Source organism: Lampetra planeri, chromosome 40, assembly GCF_965212315.1.
Source record: "Lampetra planeri chromosome 40, kcLamPlan1.2.h2, whole genome shotgun sequence".
Taxonomy (NCBI): Eukaryota; Metazoa; Chordata; class Hyperoartia; order Petromyzontiformes; family Petromyzontidae; genus Lampetra; species Lampetra planeri.
Window position 1 is genome coordinate 357,978 of NC_136146.1, and position 20,523 is coordinate 378,500.

The 20,523-nt window shown below is 45.7% G+C and overlaps 1 protein-coding gene across 4 annotated transcripts in view; it reads left to right on the forward strand.

The window, feature by feature from the left end:
- The window catches only part of ABTB1 (ankyrin repeat and BTB domain containing 1), a 26,322-nt gene continuing 5,799 nt past the window's right edge, over positions 1-20,523 (forward strand). Inside the window, exons 1-12 of one of the 4 annotated variants that reach the window (XM_078612885.1) lie at positions 1-198; positions 5,397-5,459; positions 6,101-6,262; positions 7,315-7,370; positions 9,446-9,590; positions 11,131-11,290; positions 12,804-12,849; positions 13,605-13,721; positions 15,881-15,996; positions 16,661-16,759; positions 17,440-17,607; positions 19,679-19,879. In XM_078612885.1, coding sequence (XP_078469011.1) covers positions 6,240-6,262; positions 7,315-7,370; positions 9,446-9,590; positions 11,131-11,290; positions 12,804-12,849; positions 13,605-13,721; positions 15,881-15,996; positions 16,661-16,759; positions 17,440-17,607; positions 19,679-19,879 — 1,131 coding nt within the window. In that variant the 5' untranslated portion in view covers positions 1-198; positions 5,397-5,459; positions 6,101-6,239. Of the gene's footprint in view, positions 234-5,396; positions 5,460-6,100; positions 6,263-7,314; positions 7,371-9,445; positions 9,591-11,130; positions 11,291-12,803; positions 12,850-13,604; positions 13,722-15,880; positions 15,997-16,660; positions 16,760-17,439; positions 17,608-19,678; positions 19,880-20,523 lie in introns of all 4 variants that reach the window. The other 3 variants (XM_078612883.1, XM_078612886.1, XM_078612884.1) reach the window with 3 other exon arrangements.

Consider the following 20,523-nt stretch of genomic DNA (forward strand, 5'->3'; position numbering starts at 1 on the left):
AGTAGCGCGTGGTGGGTGTTTACGTTGGGGGCCAAGGGGAACAGCTGATAGGTCGCCACTCTAAACGGCGATCACGAAATACTGTAACATCAACAACAGCAGCAGCAGGAGATACAAACTTCAATACTAATACCACTGCCAGACACTGAGACGAGAGGGCAAGATACGGCAGCGGGCATGGCGATTAACGAGCTGTTCGTGAGTTGCAGGCGAGGCGACCTTTGCAGGGTCAGGTGTGTGTGTTTGCTTGTTACGCCGTGTTGTTATCATCGTCGTCGTATCGAGTGTGTTTACACATCGCAGCGAGGTTCTTTCGCCATGAACTATAACGTACAGTATGTAATACGGGGGGGGGGGGGGGGGGTTTGGGGGAGTCGCATCGCGTAAATATATAAATGTGTCGTTAAACCCGCCACCACCCGACGCAGCCAATTAGTTAAAGGGTTTGTCACGTACACAGCTGTACACGTGCCAATTCGTTACCGGTGTGCAGCACACACAAGTTGCGTGTTGGGAGAGCAAAGCCACAACATTTACAATCGGAGTGCAATGTTTGTCTGTGTTGCCTTAAACCCATCGGTGTGGGTTTCCGTTACTGTGATCGACTGTTCGGCGATCACTCCGTTACGGTACTGTGCTCTGTTGGGATTGCCCGAGCGAGCTGTCCTGTTCCCGCCGCATGAATGTGGAATTTCCACAACCGCATCGTGGCCAACCGCGCCCGTCTGAGCAGGGAAAGAGACCTGTTACTTGTTTTAATCACTTCTCTGAGTTCAGTTTGACTGGAAATCATCGTGGTCGGTAAAATGGGTACCATTTCGTGTGGACGTTGGGCTGGAAAGGTGACGCAAGCCCGTGGTTCGATGTTTGCGGCCACAACTTCATCAAGCCCGCGCATACCAGCGTGGTGAAGTATGGTTAAATAAACCCACCTAGATCGATATTGAACCAGCGGTGGATTGGCAAGGGACATCGCGGATAAATGAGTAGTTCTCATGAGTACGACTGCGTCTCAAATATCAACAGCAGAAGTTAGTCCAAAATTCGAGTTGAACCACAGAACTCGGCATTAAATGAGCTTTTTGCTGTCTAAATACCCACGTTGTATACCACACGCACGGTACTTTAATACTACTATTTTGAACTGACACTTTATGAGTGTAATTTGTAGGAGGGTACTTGAGTATTTTTTTCAGGAGGGAGAGACTTCCACAAACACAAAAAACTAAACATTCAAGTTTTGCGAACGGCAGCAACAGCAGATGTCATCATCAGATACAGTAGCAATTCAAATGTGTACGGTGCATTTCATCCGTATATCCCAATGTGCCGTGGTGTATATGAAGCAGGAAACACAACAGAATCGGGGCAAACGACCAGAACTAGGGGGTGAAGGGCAAATTTAAAGAGTTTTGAGTTTTCGAGAGAGATTCCAATAACTCTGGTGACTGTGATTGCCTGGCTACCAAAGGCAAAAGCGTCGTCCCATCGTCTGGAAGCTTCTCTGGCGAAAGCGCGATCACCCCCGGAACAAAGCCTCGACCTTCGGAGTCCTTAGAAGAAGGCGAGCCGCGGATCTCGGGGCCCTCGTTGGAGACTATACCATGGACCAGTCCCTGCGGGTATTGTGGGACTAACCCATTTAAGAAGAGCCTCATAGGTCAGCAGCAGACTCTTAGTCCACTCGAGAACTTGACTGGTAGTGCGTGCGCGTTAATTACTCCTCGCAGCTGCATCCAGAGTAAGCTGGAGTTGAGACTTCCCAGGACCTCAAACTCAACTTGGATAAGTTGTCCAAATGGATATTCAACGAGAGCACTTGTCTTTGCACCACGTGGCGGTGAAGTTTAAATTTCGGTTCAACGTGTTGGCAACTGGGCGGTAGAGTGAGGCTGACAATTGGGAAGGTTGTATGGTCAGATACTGATTGCGGTGGTGGTGGGAGGTTGACCCATCCTATCATCTCTCAGCTGTCAATATGTAGCACCGCTTCGTGGGGGAAGTCAACAGTGGTCGTCCTATGGATACACTCGCCCCCATTCATAGGAATGTGGGATTTACACAAACTAAACTTTTACCTGACCAGGTAAGGGCCCACTGAGCCACAAATGACAGCTCAACAAAGTGGCTAATCATCACGTGGAAATTGATAGTGGCAGCCAAATACTACAAACGCACGTTCATTCGAAATGTGGAGGGGAAAACTCGGAGGACCCGGAGAAAAATCCACACGACCACGGGGAGAGAGACGCGCAAACTCCAAATATACAGGCGCCAGGGTTGGGATCGAACCCACTTCCTTCTGCATACCAGGCGAGGCAGTTAACATCTCGCCACCGCAGCGCCCATTGACTCGGACCTGTAAACAGGTGACGAGCACAGCTTGAATACTTATCTGAGCAGGAAATCCCTTTGACTTGCGTGTGATAGCATCTTGAACCAAATAATTCCCCACTGAGCCTTATAACTCATTTTCAATAGGGGTTTGCTTGGTTTTATTGGCCGGTTTCCTTATATTTGAGATTTTGTGTTTCGATTGGAAGGAAACAGGAGTTCCTGTCAATAACCAAACAAGAGGAAAACCCTTAACATTCTGTACTTACTCCACTGCTACTTCAACTCCTCTGGAGGTGCCTTCCGCACCTACGATTAGCACGGTTGGCTACGTACGGTGCGAAAGAAGTTCAACATACGTCCATTAACAATGTAAGCACTTAGTTTTCATAATCTGTCGTTGCTCCCTTATTGAACCCTAGCCTAATGAGATGAATGTCTCGCGAAGGGACTACACTCAATCCAACATTGACGTGATAGAACGTAAAGAACAAGCAGGCCTCTTGGTCAATTTAATTAAACATCCCCCCCCCAACACGGCATGTTGGACCTCGGTGCTTCGAACACCACTATCCTGATGCTAGCCTTTTGCCCGTTCAAGAACGGGTGTATTGCAGTAAGTCTGAAACTTGCAAGTGAAATGCAGACCCCGATGTGATATTAATTGCATCCATTCGTATACAATTTGTAAGGCCGCGGTGACACAGACTTATTTCATTTATAAAGGTGATAATCCCTTGTTCATCATGACGTCCTTTTTACTTTGATGTCTCAACAGCGTTACGGAGATCGCGTGACGTGAGGGTTCTGCCTTTGTAGTGAGGGTTGTAAGTTGACGCTGAGGAGGGGGGAGGAGGCGCCTCGCTCCCCATGTGGAGTGACGTCACCAGCTCATGATTATTAATGAGGGGGGCTGGTCGACGTGGAGTAACGTCATGCGCGGGACACACTGACATTCTTGACTCATTATAGTCGTAAATGTGATGTGTTGTCGTGTATGGTGTTGCTGTGCTTCATAGGTGCTCGCTACCAGTCTGTTAAGGCTATACGGGGGGATCTTTGTCTTTTGTGGCTGTGCTTGTTAATCCATCCGAGTTAAATATCGACTCAAAGTAGCGTTGACAAATAACACTAAAAGCTGTCTGCACTTGTTAGGCTTCACATTGTGGTGTTTGATGACTCGTTTGGTTACATAACAAGCATTTACTTTGCACTTCCGTGTGTTATTGGCTCTAGTAACTTGAAAATAAAGAGAGGAAGATCTGTTACACGCTTTAGGAAAGAGATTTCGCGAAACAAAAGCATATTCGTCGGGGTTTGAGGCCAAAACAGCGCTTAATATTCTTAGAAATTCCCGGTTGTATTGAGTTTGTTGGGGTGGCTCCTAGGTCGGGCGTGCTGAGCTCGCATCACCGGTAATGGGTTCGAATACAGGCAGATTCCTGTAAACACATTCCTGCGGAGGGAGCTGGTCGGAACGTTGGGTTGCTCGGTCAATGGCCAGGGTCAACGGCGGCGTGGTGTATTCCGCAAATATGCCCGACTGTGAGGGCGGGCACAAGCCGGCGTGAGTAGGTTAAACGTTGAGTTTTATAAGGGCACCACGGGGTGACCAGCCCCTCCCCACCCAGCCCCACCCCTCCCAGCCCCTCTCTCCCCACCCAGCCCCTCCCCACCCAGCCCCTCCCCACCCAGCCCCTCCCCACCCAGCCCCTCCCTGCACGTCGGACACAATAATCCCCTGTGGGTGGGTGTAACCAGGAGGTTCCTACCAGTATTAAATCAACTTTTCAAGAGTAGTGAGTTGATAGACTCAGGTCCGTCAGTAATGACTGCACGCAAATGACCATCGCTTTAACTTCCAACTCTGAGAGAATCCAATATATAGATTTGACTATTGTGACATATACAGTACATTAATTTCAGTGGTAGGAAAGTTGGGAAAGTGTTGCCCAATACTCTGTTGACTAGAGATCAATTGAAGGGATCTCAGAAGTAATTCTCTGGTGTCCGCTTCTGTGGGCTGTTCTCTAACAAGAAGGGTCACACCGGTGTGCGAGAGATACGACTTTGATTTGTCTTATGCTATGACACGGATAGCTCGGTGGAAGCACAAAATTATAAAAGACCAAAAGATCCCAGTTTTATCAAAGCCTCGCAGTGTCACGTCGGTCTCTGCCTTCGCTCTGCTCCAAAGAAATTGCGTCTGCCCAAAACTTCAGCCAGCTCCCTTTTCTAAAGCAGTGTCAACTAAATGAGTTGTGCCTCAATACCACTCATAATTGCTGTTGTTACTCGACTCATTTTCTTCACGGACTGGAAGTTTGGCTTTTAAATATACGTGAATTAATTGATTTTGCGTGCCTCGATAAAATGTGCCCCGATGAATTTGACCCGCGTAATGAATGAACACCTTCTCAACCCAGGATAATAAATAGTTCAATCCAGTCCCTGGAGTTTCCGCACCTATGTAATATATGGACTATAATTACTATGCAAAGCGCAGAATACAATTTGTTTCCAGAGCTTACGTTAATGGAGACGTAAGAGTGGTCCCACGGGGAGGGAGTGGCGATGCAGCGGGTCCTTGTACCCTGCTGTGAATTTATAGCCTCAGGTCCATTTCTGGTTATGGCTATCGTCAGTGGCCATTGATACCTGAACTGGTTCTCCTCCACCACTCCCCACCCCACAACCCCTCTCATCAATCCGCACTGACCAGCTTCATGAAGTGTGGTTAAACAACCCCCGTGACTTAAAAGCATGCATGTATGTTGAACTTTTTTCGCAACGTCCGTAGCCAACCGTGCTAATCGAAGGTGCGGAGATGCCCACGTCCGCCGGTGGATTGACACAGGCTTATAAATGATTCTAAGTACGGCATTTTACGACTGGTCCCACTCTCTAAGTGAACCTCCCAAGTCAGGAGAGTGTCACCACACCCAGACTTTACTGACCATCCGTCCCCCTTGTGAATGTGTGATCTCGTTAAACGTCTCGCGCGCTCATGCTGTGTACAATAGTACAACTCTGACATAATTGCCACCACTGCTTCCTTCCAGGGACATTGTGGAAGAGAGGGACTTGGAACTGAATGTGAGAGATAAATGGGACAGTACTCCATTGTACGTAAACCACACGCGCGCACACAAACACAACGATGCACGCAGACATAGACAAAACAAGACAAACGCCCCGTTTAATACCATTAGTCTGTTGGGACAACTGCTGTTAGCGAGCGCCTATTATGGTCGGTGGCGTGTGAAGGGGCAGCGTGGTCAGCACCGTGCCTGTTATTATCCCAGTGTTGATATTTAGACACATCACCTGGTACTCGTAGAAGGTTGAGTGTGGACCTCAAGGGGACCGAGGACAAATGATGTGACCACTCTTCGTTATTATTAGCCGTGGCTGGGAATCGAACTCAAGTTACCTGGTCCACAGAACCCCCTGTGCCACCACTCGCCATGCAGACACAGATACACGTGCAGATACAAGCATCCCTCTGTAGCACATCGATCATAGCTGGAAATTTCTCTCTGGTGGGTGGTGTGGCCAGCACCATGCCTGGACACCTTTGGCTCCCCCAGTGCTGTTTAGAAACTGCAGCAGGTACTCATTGGAAGCGGATTTTACCGAGGCAAGCCCAGAACTGATTACTTATCGCTCGCCACTGATGTTAGCCGTGGCCAGGGGTCAGGGGTCAGTCAGGTTGCCGGGTCCATAATGCAGTGTGTTAACTACTGCGCCATGGCTCCCCACACAGATACGCGAAGGTCCCCTGTATAGCCGACATAGGCTGAGGATGGGGCAAGTGCTGTTGGCGAGCGCCTATTAAGCCCAGGACAGCGTACAACGGTGTGCTGTGACCAGCACCACGCCCGGCCACCTTTGTCTCCACAGTGATGGTGTTTACACACTGCACCAGGTACTCACTTAAGGCCGAGTCAACTTAGACGTGGCCCAAAACCGTTTGAGTTACTCGTCACTCGTGTTGGTTGTGAGCAGGAGTCAAACCGAGTTCGCGCACAGGCACACGCAACACAAAATATTTTGGCGATGTTTCTTACAGTATTGGCACATGGTGACTTGTTTTTACAGTTAAGCTGCTGACCAGTGCATGTTTTTAGTCTTTTATATGGACAGACACTCAGAATGAGATTTTAAACAGCTAAACATATATATATATATTTTTATAAAAGGTAAAGGTGCAGCCCTGCTATCACTTGCTTATGCCACTGCTTGCTGAAGGGCCTCCTCTGGAGGAAGCTCGAGAGCCCCTCTGTATTGCATTTTGGCCTACTCTTCCACACTGGCTATTTAGCACAGAAAAGATGGAAGTGCACCACACTTTACCCCACCACGTGCGACCTACCGATTGCCTAACTGTTTCGATTTAAAGCTTTTGTGACTGCAGGGATTCATATTCTTGGTTCTTTCGGTACGTGACTTTACTGAAAGAACCAAGAATATGCCTAACTGTTGTGCACCCATTCGTACTGATGGGTGGAGGAAAACTTGAAATAAAAACAAGGGGCGAGGAAAACGTCCCCATTGGCTCAACTGCTCTGTCACGAGATTGGGCTGGCAGTAACATTTTGGTTGCAAGTTGCAGCTTGCTAACCATTGCATATTTTAATGAATAAGAGGAGATGAGTGGCATTTACTCCCAATTATCTGCATTTTTTTCCTGTGGATAAGCGGCTAAACATCATTCGTGGTCAGCACCACGATTGATGGCACAGCCGATGTTAGTCCCTCCATACTGTCGCAAAGAAGAGGATTTTTGTTAATTGATGTTGCTAGAGCTATAGTATTCCATTACCAGTTTGTGCTGAGGTCATCTGCACGGTACATTACAAGAGCGTTAATCGAGTTATTTAGTTCGAGCCAAAAAGGAAATTTTGTCGAATGTATAATACGCACGAAAACGAAAGCGTGTAATAATAAGATGTTAATAAGCATGCTGTGTATTCTCAGGTATTACGCTTGTTTGTGCGGCCATGAAGAGCTCGTGGAATACCTTTTGGAAAATGGTAAGAAGCTTACAAAATAATAAAAATATTAGACAATAAAATTCTCACGACGTTTTGACTGCAACACAAGCAATCATCATCAGGTGTCCAAAAGTCAAAACGTTGTGAGAATTGTATTGTTTAATATTTTTTATTATTTTATTGTTTCCCTTCTACGTGACTTTACCGAAAGAACCAAGAATATGAATCCCTGCAGTCACGAAAGCTTTAAATCAAAATTTAAGCTTCCAAAAGTAAAAAAAATTATGTTAACGGCAGGGGATGGGGAAAGGAACATGGCTGGCTTGTGCACAGCTGATGGGGCTGCAATTTGTTTTCTTCATAATGGCTCCAGAATAAATTTGTTGGAGGTTGCGCTCAGAAACGTTACCGTTATGCGCACAGCCTGTGCGGCCTTGCAACGAAGCCGTCGGAACCGAATTTAAAATGCTCATTAAATCTACTTGCCATTTTTAATTGTTGAGATTTTTAATAATGCACACAAGCTGTGTTATGTTTTTTTATATTTAGAATTGTGTTATAGCTTTTGCTATTAGTTCTAATCTTTATGTGGCATTGATGTATTTGTCTTGTGTTTAATCAGACTTTTTAAACTTTTTATACAGAGATGTAAACAGAAAAACAAGGCTGTGGGATGCCTCACGTGACTTTAAAGCTTCATTTATTAGAAACGGGACTGTTTCAAGTTGCGGTCAACATTCCTGTCAACCCATACGGTTTACCCGTATTCTTTAAAAAAAAATGTGTCTTTGTTTGTGTTTCTCCCTTGTGATGGGACTTTGTAGGATGAACGTTGAGATTTATAAGGGCACGGGGTGACCAATAAGGACTGAATTGGACTGTAATAAGATAGGGCACTGATAAGGGGTTGACAGGTATGACTCAAATTCGCCATGATGACACTCATGACATCACTGTAATGTCACTTCCATATGCTTTAACGTGTCAATGCAGTGACATCTCTACAGCACTATGACACAGAGCCTGACTTGTGATTTTAAAGTGCTTTTTTCCTTTTTGTGATGCTTAAAACTCCCGATGAACACCTCACGGAACACACAGCCTTATGGACTTACCTGTAAGATAAAAGCTCTTGAGGTGGCCATGTAGCTCAGCCGGCAATGCTGAGTTTCTGGGTTCAAATCCAGGCAGCTGCCGTTGATTGAATCCGGTTTTTCAAGTGCAGTGACTTAATGGTTTCAGCCCAGTCACCAATGTCTAAAATTGTAGCCAGGCGGCGTTGACATTCCTGTAATCTAGCACTGTGGAGGTGATGGTGGGTGGATCCGCACAATGTTGCAAAACGTCCCATGGACGTTGAGGGTGCTTCCTTGCCATGGCTTTCCAGGAGAACACGGTACAGCAGATTGCAGATGAAAATCATGTGCCCCCCTTTGGGATAGAGTGTTCCTCTCAACGTGTGGCTTTTCTCCACATGCTTCGGCTTCTTCCCACATGCATAAACACTCATCCCTTGGCAGAACTCGTCTTCATCTGTGGTTATCCAGAACAGACCATACACAACGCATAACGACGCAATGCCTGATCCACAAATACGAAGGAGACATCGCAACGATACATTCTGCTGCTGCTGGCTTGACCACCTGAGTGTGAACTTTTAGTTGCTCTGCATCTACACGAGCCATACAAAAGAAGAAGATCTTAAGCTTGGGCAATTGTCAGTCCATATTTATTTTTTATTTATTGTTTTATATTTTATATTTTTATTGTTTCCCTTCTACGTGACTTTACCGAAAGAACCAAGAATATTTATTTAACCAGATAAGGCCCACGGAGCTATGTAGCTCTTTTTTCAGAAGTGACCTGGCCACAAATGATAGCTGAACGAAGTGGCTTATCACATGGAAATTTATAACAGCCAAATACTCAATGCATCTTTTTAAATGTGGAGGGGAAAACCTGGAGGACCCGGAGAAAAATCCACGCCACTACGGGAGGAGAAACACGCACACTTTAAATACACAGGCGTCAGGGTAGGGATCGAACCCACGACGGATCGAACCCACGATCTCCTGTATACCTGACGAGGTAGTTAACATCTCGCCACCTTGCAGGTGCCAAGTGTGAGGCAAACACGTTTGACGGCGAGCGCTGCCTGTACGGCGCTCTCAGCGACCGCATCCGGCGCCTGCTGCGCGATTACAAGCAGATCACGTCCCGGCGGATGGTGCGCGAGTTCTACGATGATTTCCTGGAGAGGTGAGCACCAGATAAAATTTGCCCGTGCTTGTGTTTGTATATATGTATGCTGAACTTTTTTCGTACGGTACGTACTAATCGGAGGTGCGGGGGGGGGAAGGACAACAAGCAAAAAACTCAAAGCAGTTCTGAAGAAATTAGTTTTCAATCTAGATTTTAAAGTGCATTGCTCAGAGGCTTCCTAATATTGGAAGTAAGAGCGTTCCAAACGGCCACAGAAGTGCATCTGAAAGTGCACGATGCTGTGACCGTCTTTGTTGAAAGGTTAGCCTAAAGTCGCTGCGAGGATAACCGGAGTTTGTGTGATGATGGTTTATGCTCCTTGACGAGATTTGCAACGTATAGTGTGGTTCGTTTGTGGCAAGCACTTTGTATGTAATTAGTGCGACCTCAACGTATTCGTTGGGCAACCGGACGCCAATGGAGCTCACCGAGCACCGGACGGACTTGGTCTGATTTTGTAATATCCGTCACGGCGCGTGCCAAATTATTTTATACATTCTGCAGCTTGGTAATGTTTTTTCCAGAGGGTCCCGTAGGGTAGTGAGTTGCAATAATCGATCATATAATCGAGCCTTGTTGATACTATACTGCACCCGTGTGCATGGGTGGGAGTGTCTGTCGGTCTCTTTGCCACAGCACCGGTTTCGTGTGTTTTAGGTTGGCTTGAGGTTCTGCATTCATCAGAAGTGAGTCAGGTGACTGATACCCGAGTTCAGGTATCAGAAGCACTCAATGATTAGGCTGGCTTTTTACACAGTGAGTTGATGGTCACAGCCTCCTCTCTCCAATTACTTCATGGGAAAAACCAACCCTGTTACATTAATGTTGAGTTTTACTTAATTGATTTCTTACCAGCTCTTGTTATCAAAACAATGTGTTTGACGTGCAATACTATTTCTACCCGCAATACTCTTTCTACATGCAATATTCCGTGCAATGTATGTTAAGGGAAAGCCCCTAATGTGGACAAAGATCCTTATTGAAGTAATGTGAAAAATTGTTAATCATTCTCTAACGTAGGATGTTGCTGAGCTAGCTGTGAAAGTTCAAAATTCGAATTTCTTCATCTAATGACAATGCCAATAACACATTTAAACATCGGGTTATCAGCCTCTTCCAACATTGTTTATCTCATACAATTAAAACCATAAGATTAAATTGTCAGTGCAAGTCATATGTAACCAGGCTGAGATGATGAACTCGCTACATTTGAATATTTAGTTGAATCACGGGTGCCAGCCACGTGCTCTAACATGATGTTGTGTGTTTGTATATTTAACCTTTTTTGCAACCTACATAGCCATTACCCTCTTGAGCCACCTGGCCACCTCCTGCAGTTGTGTGTGTGTGTACGTGCTTGCAATTATGAATGGGAAAACAAGCGTTGATAAAAGTTCACTTGTAAACAACACTTGTGTTTCTCTTACCGACAGTCTTTCAAGGGCTTCTATTTGCGCTACAAAAAAATTCCTCCCGCGTGTGTTTTTTTTGGCGGAGTTGAGTTTGCGTTGACACGTGCCGCTGTGGTCGCGTGCAGGCTGCTAGAGCAGGGCTTCTACAGCGACGTGTGCTTCATTGTGCACGGGCAGTCGTTCCGCACGCATCGCTGCGTCCTCTGCGCCCGCTCACCCTACTTCGCTGAGAAGTTCCAGTCAAAGTGGAAGGGCAAGAACATAATTTCTCTGATGCACCCACTGGTAGGTGAACGGCATGACTTGCATCACCACCATTGTCATCAGCCATGGTCAATACACCGCTCAATAAAGATCTCCCCAAGTCTTCGCCGTCTCTCACGAATCCACGATCTATGGGACCCTTTTTATCGGCGTCAAGATCATGATAAAGGAATAGCCATTGGGACCTCCTTTGCCAGTAGCAAAATATGATAATAGTTTTTTTACCCTTTTATCTGGCAACAAAACTGACACCTTTTTTTTACAAGGAGTCATGTTTGCATTGACCACAATACCTGCGGTCGGAATGCAAACAAAAAACACAACTCTGATAATGTATGCACTGTCCTTGAAATTGATTGGTCCACACACGAGACAGCTTTTCTTAGAGCCTAGTCTCACATGGTGTTGGACCAGATGATGCCTTTTTGCATTCCGACTGCAGGTATTGTGGTCAATGCAAACATGGCTCCTTGTAAAAAAAAGTGTCAGTTTTGTTGCTAGATAAAAGGGTTAAAAAACAATTATTAAAGGAATAGCCCTTTAACCTTTCTGGCAATAATACAGGAGGTGGTAAGATGATCAAACACCAAAGAGACACCTGTTGCAAGACATCAGGTCTGCATTAACTCCACCTGCTATCTAATAATTAAAGCTAGTACCTGCACGCCAGCTGATCTCATCGCTCCGTGTCCTGGGTGGACATCCTCTCAGACACGTTCCATTCCTTGCCTGCCACTTCGTTATTATTCTTGACCATCGCCCATCATTCCTTGCAGCAATTTGTCTTTACCAAGCCGAACTGCCATCTCCTGGCCACCTCACAGCACAAGCCTGTAACACCTGGTATTTGAAGACAGTCTCCCATCCAAGCATTAACCAGGCTGAAACACTCTTTAGCTTCTGAGATGTGACGACATTAGGCACATTCAGGGTGATTTGGGTTATATGCACATGTGTACATGTGTAGTGACATACTCGATGTCACTAGAGGGCAGCCGCAGTCCCAAGTGACGTAGGGTACTGCAGGGGCATAGCCCTGGCAAAGGTGAGATAGAGGGCACGTGAGGACATGGCCTGTGGGTGAACCCGGGAGGACACGTGACCGGACGAGGTGAAAGGGACACGTGATGGGGAACCAGAAACCCTCGAAGAATCTGGAATGGGACGTGGCCCGGCCACGCCGGGGCGGATAAAAGCCGGTGCGGAGAAGCAGGCAGTTCGTCGTTGTTGTTGCTGTCCCAGGGAATGGAATTTGCCAGCCAGGTCTTGGATCCTCGGTCTTCGGGCGTCGGACAAGCCGTCGAGAGCCAGGCAGCGTGTTAGCTGACCCGGCCGACTATATAGAGTTCCTGTGTGGTTATGTAGCTATCTGTGGTGGTCACCGCCCTTAGTCGTTATCCCGGTGAGTGTAGACTTACTTGTTGTGTTAGTAAATCAAACATGTTGCCTTCATACTCGAGCGTGCGTCTCAATAGAACCCACTACACATGTCTCACTTAAAAAGATGACTGATTCAACAACATGTTCTTTCCAGGTCAATCCTGCTGCCTTTGGCTCAATTTTGCAGTATCTTTATACAGGTGAGTGTTATCATACATCAAATAATGCATTTCCTTACAAGGTGAATTTGTAATGTTAAAGAGATTATTCTAAAATAAATAATACAGTGGATAAACGAATGTCACTTAATTTCCGCACCTTTACGACAGTATTTCATGTGTGCAGAAAAATAAACAATATATTCCGGTTTTCCTAGCCTTATGCGGTAGATGCATTCCAAAAAAAGAATGGCACACAAAGCATAATCACGAAAGCATAGACCGACTGTACAGTCACCTGAGCCGCAATGCACCGCACGGGACAGCAGCCTGCCGAGCAGCACACACAGTACAGGCAAGCAACGTTGTGCCGTGTCCGACCGCATAGCTGCGTATGAGTGAATTCAAACCGCATGTATCAAATTTTTGGATTAGCTGTTTATATGAGAAATCGCACAAACCGAACCCGCATAAAGCGATGGGAAACCTGTATACATAATGTCTTCAAAGTCCAGGCTATATGAAACAAGTATTGCTTTGTGGGGGAGGTGTTGCAGAAAGACTGTTCCCTACCATGGGAATGTGGAATTACCATCACTGTTTGCGGGGCTGTAAACAGAAAATTGGCACTGCAGATAATTCTCAATTGAATGGAAAGCCAATTTTGTTTCTTTATCCGTCTGCACGCACGGAGAGTCTTGACTTTGCAAAAGAGACGTTTGTCTCCATGGGCTCCCCTGGTGTTATCTTTCGTCACAAAGCCCACCTCACGTTGACGCCGCGTGTTTGTGCGCAAGGTCGTATGGACACGGACGTGGAGAACATCGAAGACTGCCGACGCCTTGCCAAGCAGTGCCAGCTGCTGGAGTTGATAGAGGAGCTCGACTCCAAGTGCAAGCAGGTGTACGAGTTTGGTGAGTGGCGACGTTGCTGGCGCAGGGTTTGTGCATTTACCCAGTTAACCCACGGCGTCGAAATTGAACCAACGCTTATGCCGATTCCATGTACTCATGTCTGACATGGCTGTTGTTTACAGTTGTACCCAATAAATAAATTAAGCATTAAACTGATGCTGTACAGAGTTTAGTTTTAAGTTTAATATTGACCTGTTGCCAGTTTCCCAGCTATCTTACAAGGGGAGGTCCGTAGTGCCTGAGCACGGCGGCAACAAAACAAAAGCATCAATATTGCAGAGAACGAGTACAAATAAACCCTTAATTTTCGCGGGTTTTATGATTGCCGTTTTGCGTATTCACGGCAAATTTAGCGTAGTGCTATATGGAATTCGCGGGGTTGTTTTAAATATTTGTAGCCATAGCACGGGACTACCCGACAAGAAGTACCGTACATACTCGCACCTCCGATTAGCGCGGTTGGCTACGTACGGTGTGGAAGAAGTTCAACATACACACTTACCGTAGTGAGGCGTGGGAGCGGCGTGTATCGTGCGAGCGCGAAAGTCGCCCACGTGACTCGTTTCTCCCTCCCAGTCTGCCTCTGTCGCACTGTTTGCACGGGAGTAATTTACTTTACATTTTGTTTGGAATGAGTTGCCGTGTTACCGTTAACCATGGCCCTTAAGCGAAAAGGAAGTGACATTGTTAAAGTGTAAATAATACCGTACACTATTTATTCTTTGATATTTGCACTTTTAAATGTTTACGTTCATCGTTATTATATACATACAATGTATATGTTTAAACATCATATATGTTTTTACCCCATAACCATAAGTATTAACATGCACGGATTTCATATTCACGACATTCTTGAGGAACGTATCTCCGCAAAGTTTAAGGTTTACAACATGTAGATAAACTCATCGGGCAGAAAGGTATGTGCAGGCTAGAAATGAATAAAACTAAAAATAGTAATATGTGCAGAAGGTGACTTCTAGACAGAAATTTGCGTGATTGTGGCTGTTAGTCAAATTCAAGGTCATCATGCCTTGCAATTCACATGGCATCAGAAGGTGTCCTCCAAGGATTTGTACAGTTGACCCCTCAACATGATTGTAATTGGTTTAATACTTTGTATTTGAAGATTGTTATTGGCTCAACACAACGTACTCCTTGAAGGGCGAGTCAGCACCATGGCTTTTCAGAGACCATTTCCCACAAACCACCACGCTGCACGTTTTTGTGTTTGCCAATCTTCAGGTTCGTTCAATGTGTAATGGCTTAATTTGTATATTGGTATTCTGCTTGTTTACTCAGGAAAGCCTCAACGAGTCTCATGACCCTTTTTCAGGAGGTTCCTGCCAAGTTTTTGTAGTAGGGGGCGACGATGCTGCTGGGTGTGTGTGATCCCAATTGAGTAATGTTGTAGATAAATGTTGAGCGTTGGGATGTTTTGGCCAATACCAGTTACATTGTATGTTTTTTTTAGCTATGGGAGGACACCGGAGAACTTTAAAGGCACAGAACAGGGGGAGACAATTACAAACTCCACACAGAAAAGATGCCCCAGTCAGGAATTGAACCCAGGCAATTTTTGCCGTGAGGCACAAGTGTTACCACTGCGCCACCCTGCTGATGTATAAACTAGTAAAGCCCCACACCGTTATAGGTAACGAGGACTACTCGACACAAATCAGCTTGTGCGAGGACATTGTCAAGTTTGGAATATGTAATGAATAAAGCTGTATTAGCAGGTGTGGAATGCGTTAGTACACACACACACGTCGTTAGATACGATCATGCATATTGTTTGCTAACAATGGTAAAAAAATACTGCGATATTAACATGTGTGGGCTATATATTCTTGGTTCTTTCGGGAAAGTCACGTAGAAGGGAAACAATAATATAAAAAATATATAAAACAATAAACTTCTCACAATGTTTTGATTGCAACACAAACAATCATCATCAGGTGTGAAAACCACAGCAAGAAAATCGAAAGTCGTGAGAATTTTATTGTTTTATATTTTTATTCTTTTAATGTTTCCCTTCTACGTGACTTTACCGAAAGAACCAAGAATATGAATCCCTGCAGTCACGAAAGCTTTAAATCAAAATGTGTGGGCTAGTCAAAAATTCATTCAGCTGTGTTGCATGATGACAATTTTTTCAGTGTCGACAAAACCTGGCACCTGCGTCAAGGTGATAACAGTGGAGGCTTTCGATGCCTGTCGACTACGAGAGGACATGGAGTTGCTGGCCGATTGTGCCTTCCCACCGGAGCTGAGGGTGAGGTGATCTTGCAGCGCATTGCACTACACGAGAGGGAACGTGTCAGACGCATTGACATCTAGCATGATGGAATGTAACTTATGTATATTGAACTTCTTTCGCGCCGTACGTAGCCAACCGTGCTGATGGGAGGTAATGAGGCATGCCTGCAGTGTACTCCCGAAGGGTTTCTTAAGTGTAAAAGTCACTATTGCCCCATCTTGCATAGTAAGAAACCTCGTTTGTCCGTGTGCGCGCCACTGTGTCGGTCACAGGGCGTAATTGAGTGATGTCGGTTAAGTAAGGGTTTACAAATGACTGATAAGGAATCGGGCCTTTATTGTAATGATGGTGAGCAATGTAACAACACCCTGCGATTTTTTTTTTTAAACCAAGTTAAATGTAAATAAACACGAAATGTTTCACCGTGAAATAATTTTCGGGCATTCGAAATAATTAATCTTTTCTCATTTCTCACATTTTTTCCCGAGTTCATATTTGTGAATAGGGATGTTAAATAGAGAAAAACATGGGCAACTTTGGGCAAAAATGTTTACCTTTTTAGGGATTTAAACTAACATTTTATGGATGTTTTATAACAATGACGTTTCAGTAGTCCATGACTTAATTTACTTGATCATGACCACTATGTGAAAGTGCTGTTTTTAATTTTATCCTCAAGGTTGGCTTTGGAGAGCTGCCCTTTGACTGTGCAGATACCTTTCCATCCTACCCTGATGTCTGCTTTGAAGTGGATGGCAACCGGTTTCTGTGTCACAAGGTGAGATCGTGCTGTCCCGACACCTGTTCTCGAATCCGTACGTTCCTCGGTCTGTCTCTCAACGTAATTTGAAGTGTGCACGTCTCCACGCTTCTTTGTGCATTTTCAGATTATGTTTTATACTTTTCATGAATGAATTTGCATGTTAACTATATGTATTTTTATTTTGATGCTTGTTTACCCAGGAAAGTCACAATGAGTCTCATGACTTTTGCAGGAGAGTCCTGGAAAATTTTCACAGTAGTTCGTGATGAATGCTATGTATAATCGAATGGCGTAAGTGGCAGGTTGCGTTTTACATTTGGCAAATTCGGACCATGACACCGACACACAATGGCCTACCTTTGCGAATGATGTTATGTGATCTTTGATGTCTGGTCTGAAGTGTATAGCGCGTATGGCCTTTTTTTGGGTTTATACGCGTAATATTAATCGGAGTGGCTGCTATAATCAAACCGTGATCCTCTAAAACGGGCAGCGTTGTGCACTCCCACCCAGTCATGCCACCGCCCTGTGTCACGGAAGGTAGTACGTTATATCCTGTAGGCAAGAGAATGCTGACAGCCAAACCTTTACTCTCAGGGTCTTGGACAAAATCATAAATGACGATGGTGAACATTGAATGCACATTAATGTTTACAGAATTCCCCCCCCCCTTTACACCATTATTCGACCGCCAGTTGTTCTTCTGTGGCCGGAGCGACTACTTCAAGGCGTTGCTGGAAGACCACTTCAGTGAGGCGAGCGAGCTGCAGACAGAGCCGAGCGTGTGCGTGGTGAAGCTGCACAACATCTCACTTGAGATGTTCAGCACCATCCTCTACTACATCTACAGTGACATGGCCGAGGTGACCTCCGCGATCTTGCGCCGTAAATTCCCTCCCCTCCCCCGAACCCCCCCAATGATCCCGCACGGTACGATGCGATTTAAACCGCTCGAGCGTCTTAAGGGATGCTACCGTAGTGCATCGGATGAGCACGTTGGACTTGCAATACAGGGGTTCAGTTGTGGCAGTAGTTAGGCCTCCGTGCAGATGAGAGAAGTGCTGTGGAAAGGATGGATAATTAATCGTATTAACCAAGCCTTTGCAGTGATAGGATTCCCTCGCCAGATGCAGCGGAGTAAACAGTCAGCACACTGAACTGGAAATCCAGAGGTTCGATTCCATCTCTCGACACAGAAGTTGATTGCATGCTGAAAGTGATTAAATTCCCCCCCCCCCACCTTTGTCCACCCAACGGGTACACCACAGTCGATCGAGGGGTAAAGTGTGCGTACTCCTACCTCTTACAAGACGTCTGGCCAGTGTGGGGGGATAAGGAATAAGCCAATTGTTTTATAGAGCGGTCCTTTTTGAGGAATCGAAGAACATTGGGAGAGGACTTTTCCTAGAAGTGAAAGTTAAAGGCTGAAAACAACAACAGAGCCTGAAATCTAAACAGCCAATGACCAATAATGTTGTTGAGGATCTCTTCCACCAGATGTCGCCAAACGCATTGGTTTACTTTGGTGTTGTATGATGCAGGCAGGTGGCTTTTCAGTAATGATTGCACCGAAACTTGACGTGTTTTATTTTTACAGACACGTACTTTTGCGTATTTGCTACCCACAAATACTCCACCGCAGCACGAAATTATTGTTGAGTTTTTTGAGTTGTTGAACGGTCCGCAAAGTTTCCATGAAGTGCCCTTGCCTGTAATATCTGGCAACCGAGCGGTGTTTGACAGGCCCGACTCTGTCGATGAGACTGAAAGTCAAACTGGTCCAGAGGTTTGCCTACTTCAACGAAGTAGCTGGTCCAGAGGGCCCATAGGCAGATGGACTTGTTGTTTTATTAGTATGTAGAGAGACAGACATTTGCATCTTTATTAGTTATAAGTGTTCATAGCTATTTAGTGTAATAATGGGGTTTGTGATGTTACTATTATTACTAATAATACTTACACACTCTTTAGTGTCCATGAGCGTGCTCTAGTCAATTGTTTCAAGCGGATCTGGGCCATGAACAACATTCAGGGCTCGGTAGGCTCTTCTGCTGAAGTTTAACACGTAGTAGTCTTTCGCGACCAATTTCATCCATAATAAAAGTTTTTTTGGTTTAGATCACGTAAATATAAACGTGCCGTTAAACCCGCCACCACCCGACACAGCCAATTAGTAAGGTTTGTCACGTAAACAGAACATGCCAATTGGTTACTAGTACAGCACACCGGTTGTGTGTTGTAGAGCAAATCCGCAACATTTACAATCTACAGGGGAAAACCTCAGCAATAGCAGATGAGCCAAGTGCGGTTCCCAGCATGGCCTCGTTGTTGAGCATTGCTGCTCTCAAGTTTTATTTTGGCCAGATAAAACACCATGCCATATAATAGCAATAATCCCCTATTTGATCAAACGAAACTATTTTTATTCTACCAGGTAAGGCCCACTGAGCTGTATAGCTTTTTTAGAAGCGACCTAGGCACACATGATAGCTCAACGAAGTGGCTTTATTGCGTGTAAATTCACAGCAGACAAACTCTCTAAACGCATGTTTCTAAATGTGGAGGGAAAAACCGGAGGACCCGGAGAAAAATCCACACGACCACGGGGAGAGACATGCAAACTCTAAAAATACAGGCGTCAGGGTCGGGATTGAACCCACGACCTCCAGTATACCAGGCGAGGTAGTGAACATCTCACCACCATGGGACTGTACGTAAAATTAAAACGACACTCACAAGTGTAGATACTCTTTCTGACCTGAGTCCACCGAGAGGAAACCCAGAACAGGTTTTGATACCACGTGGCATTGTTTATGCTGTGCATGACGAGCAATCAAACCCAGACATTGGCTGTGCACTAATCACTGCGCCACTGTTCCCTGTACCCACACAACCACACGCACACGCACGTTTGCAATCGCACACACACTGCAGCTGTCGAGCGAGGAGGCATGTGAGATGCTGCCCGTGGCCGACATGTACCTGCTGCCGGGTCTCAAGCGGCTGTGTGGCAAGGTGCTAGCTCACAGTCTGGGAGAGGACAATGTCCTGGTCATGTGGAGGATGGCCAAGCTGTTCTCATTACCACGCCTCGAGGACCAGTGCACAAAGTTCATGGCCAGGATCCTGGACAAGGCAAGCTGCCAGTTGCCACTGTGGGCTGTGTGTGTGTGGTTGTCAGTGCGGGGAGTGGTAGTGTAGCGGTTAGCATCTCGCTTGGCAGCTGTGGTTGTTGGTAGACTGACACTGGTTATCTGTGTATGTGATTGTATGAGTGACTGTATTTTGTGTGTGTCTTTGAGTTGACTGTGTGTGTGTTACTGTGTGACTGATTTCTTGATTTTTAACTGTGGGTGATGATTACCGCAGCCATTTGATGCCGGGTACAGTGTTGTAACGTTGACTCGCTACCATTCACCTTTTGGCATTCATGGAGCAGTGGATAGATCATGGTTGCCCCTGATAATGTATGTGTCAGGTTCAGTGTTGGCACATTGGCTATTAATGCTGTTCGCCCGCACGCTCTAGCCTTGATATAGCAGTGGATGGATCATGATTGCTGTTGATGATGTAGGTGCCACAGTGGCGGGATGTTAATTCTCTCGCCTGATATGCAGGAGCGCGTGGGTTCTATCCCAACCAACGCCTGTATATTTTGAGTTTGCATGTTCTCCCTGTGGTCGTTTGGATTTTTCTCTGGGTGCTCCAATTTTTCCCTCCACATTTAGAAATACGCCTTTAGAGTATTTGTTTGCCATAAATTTCCACGTGATAAGCCA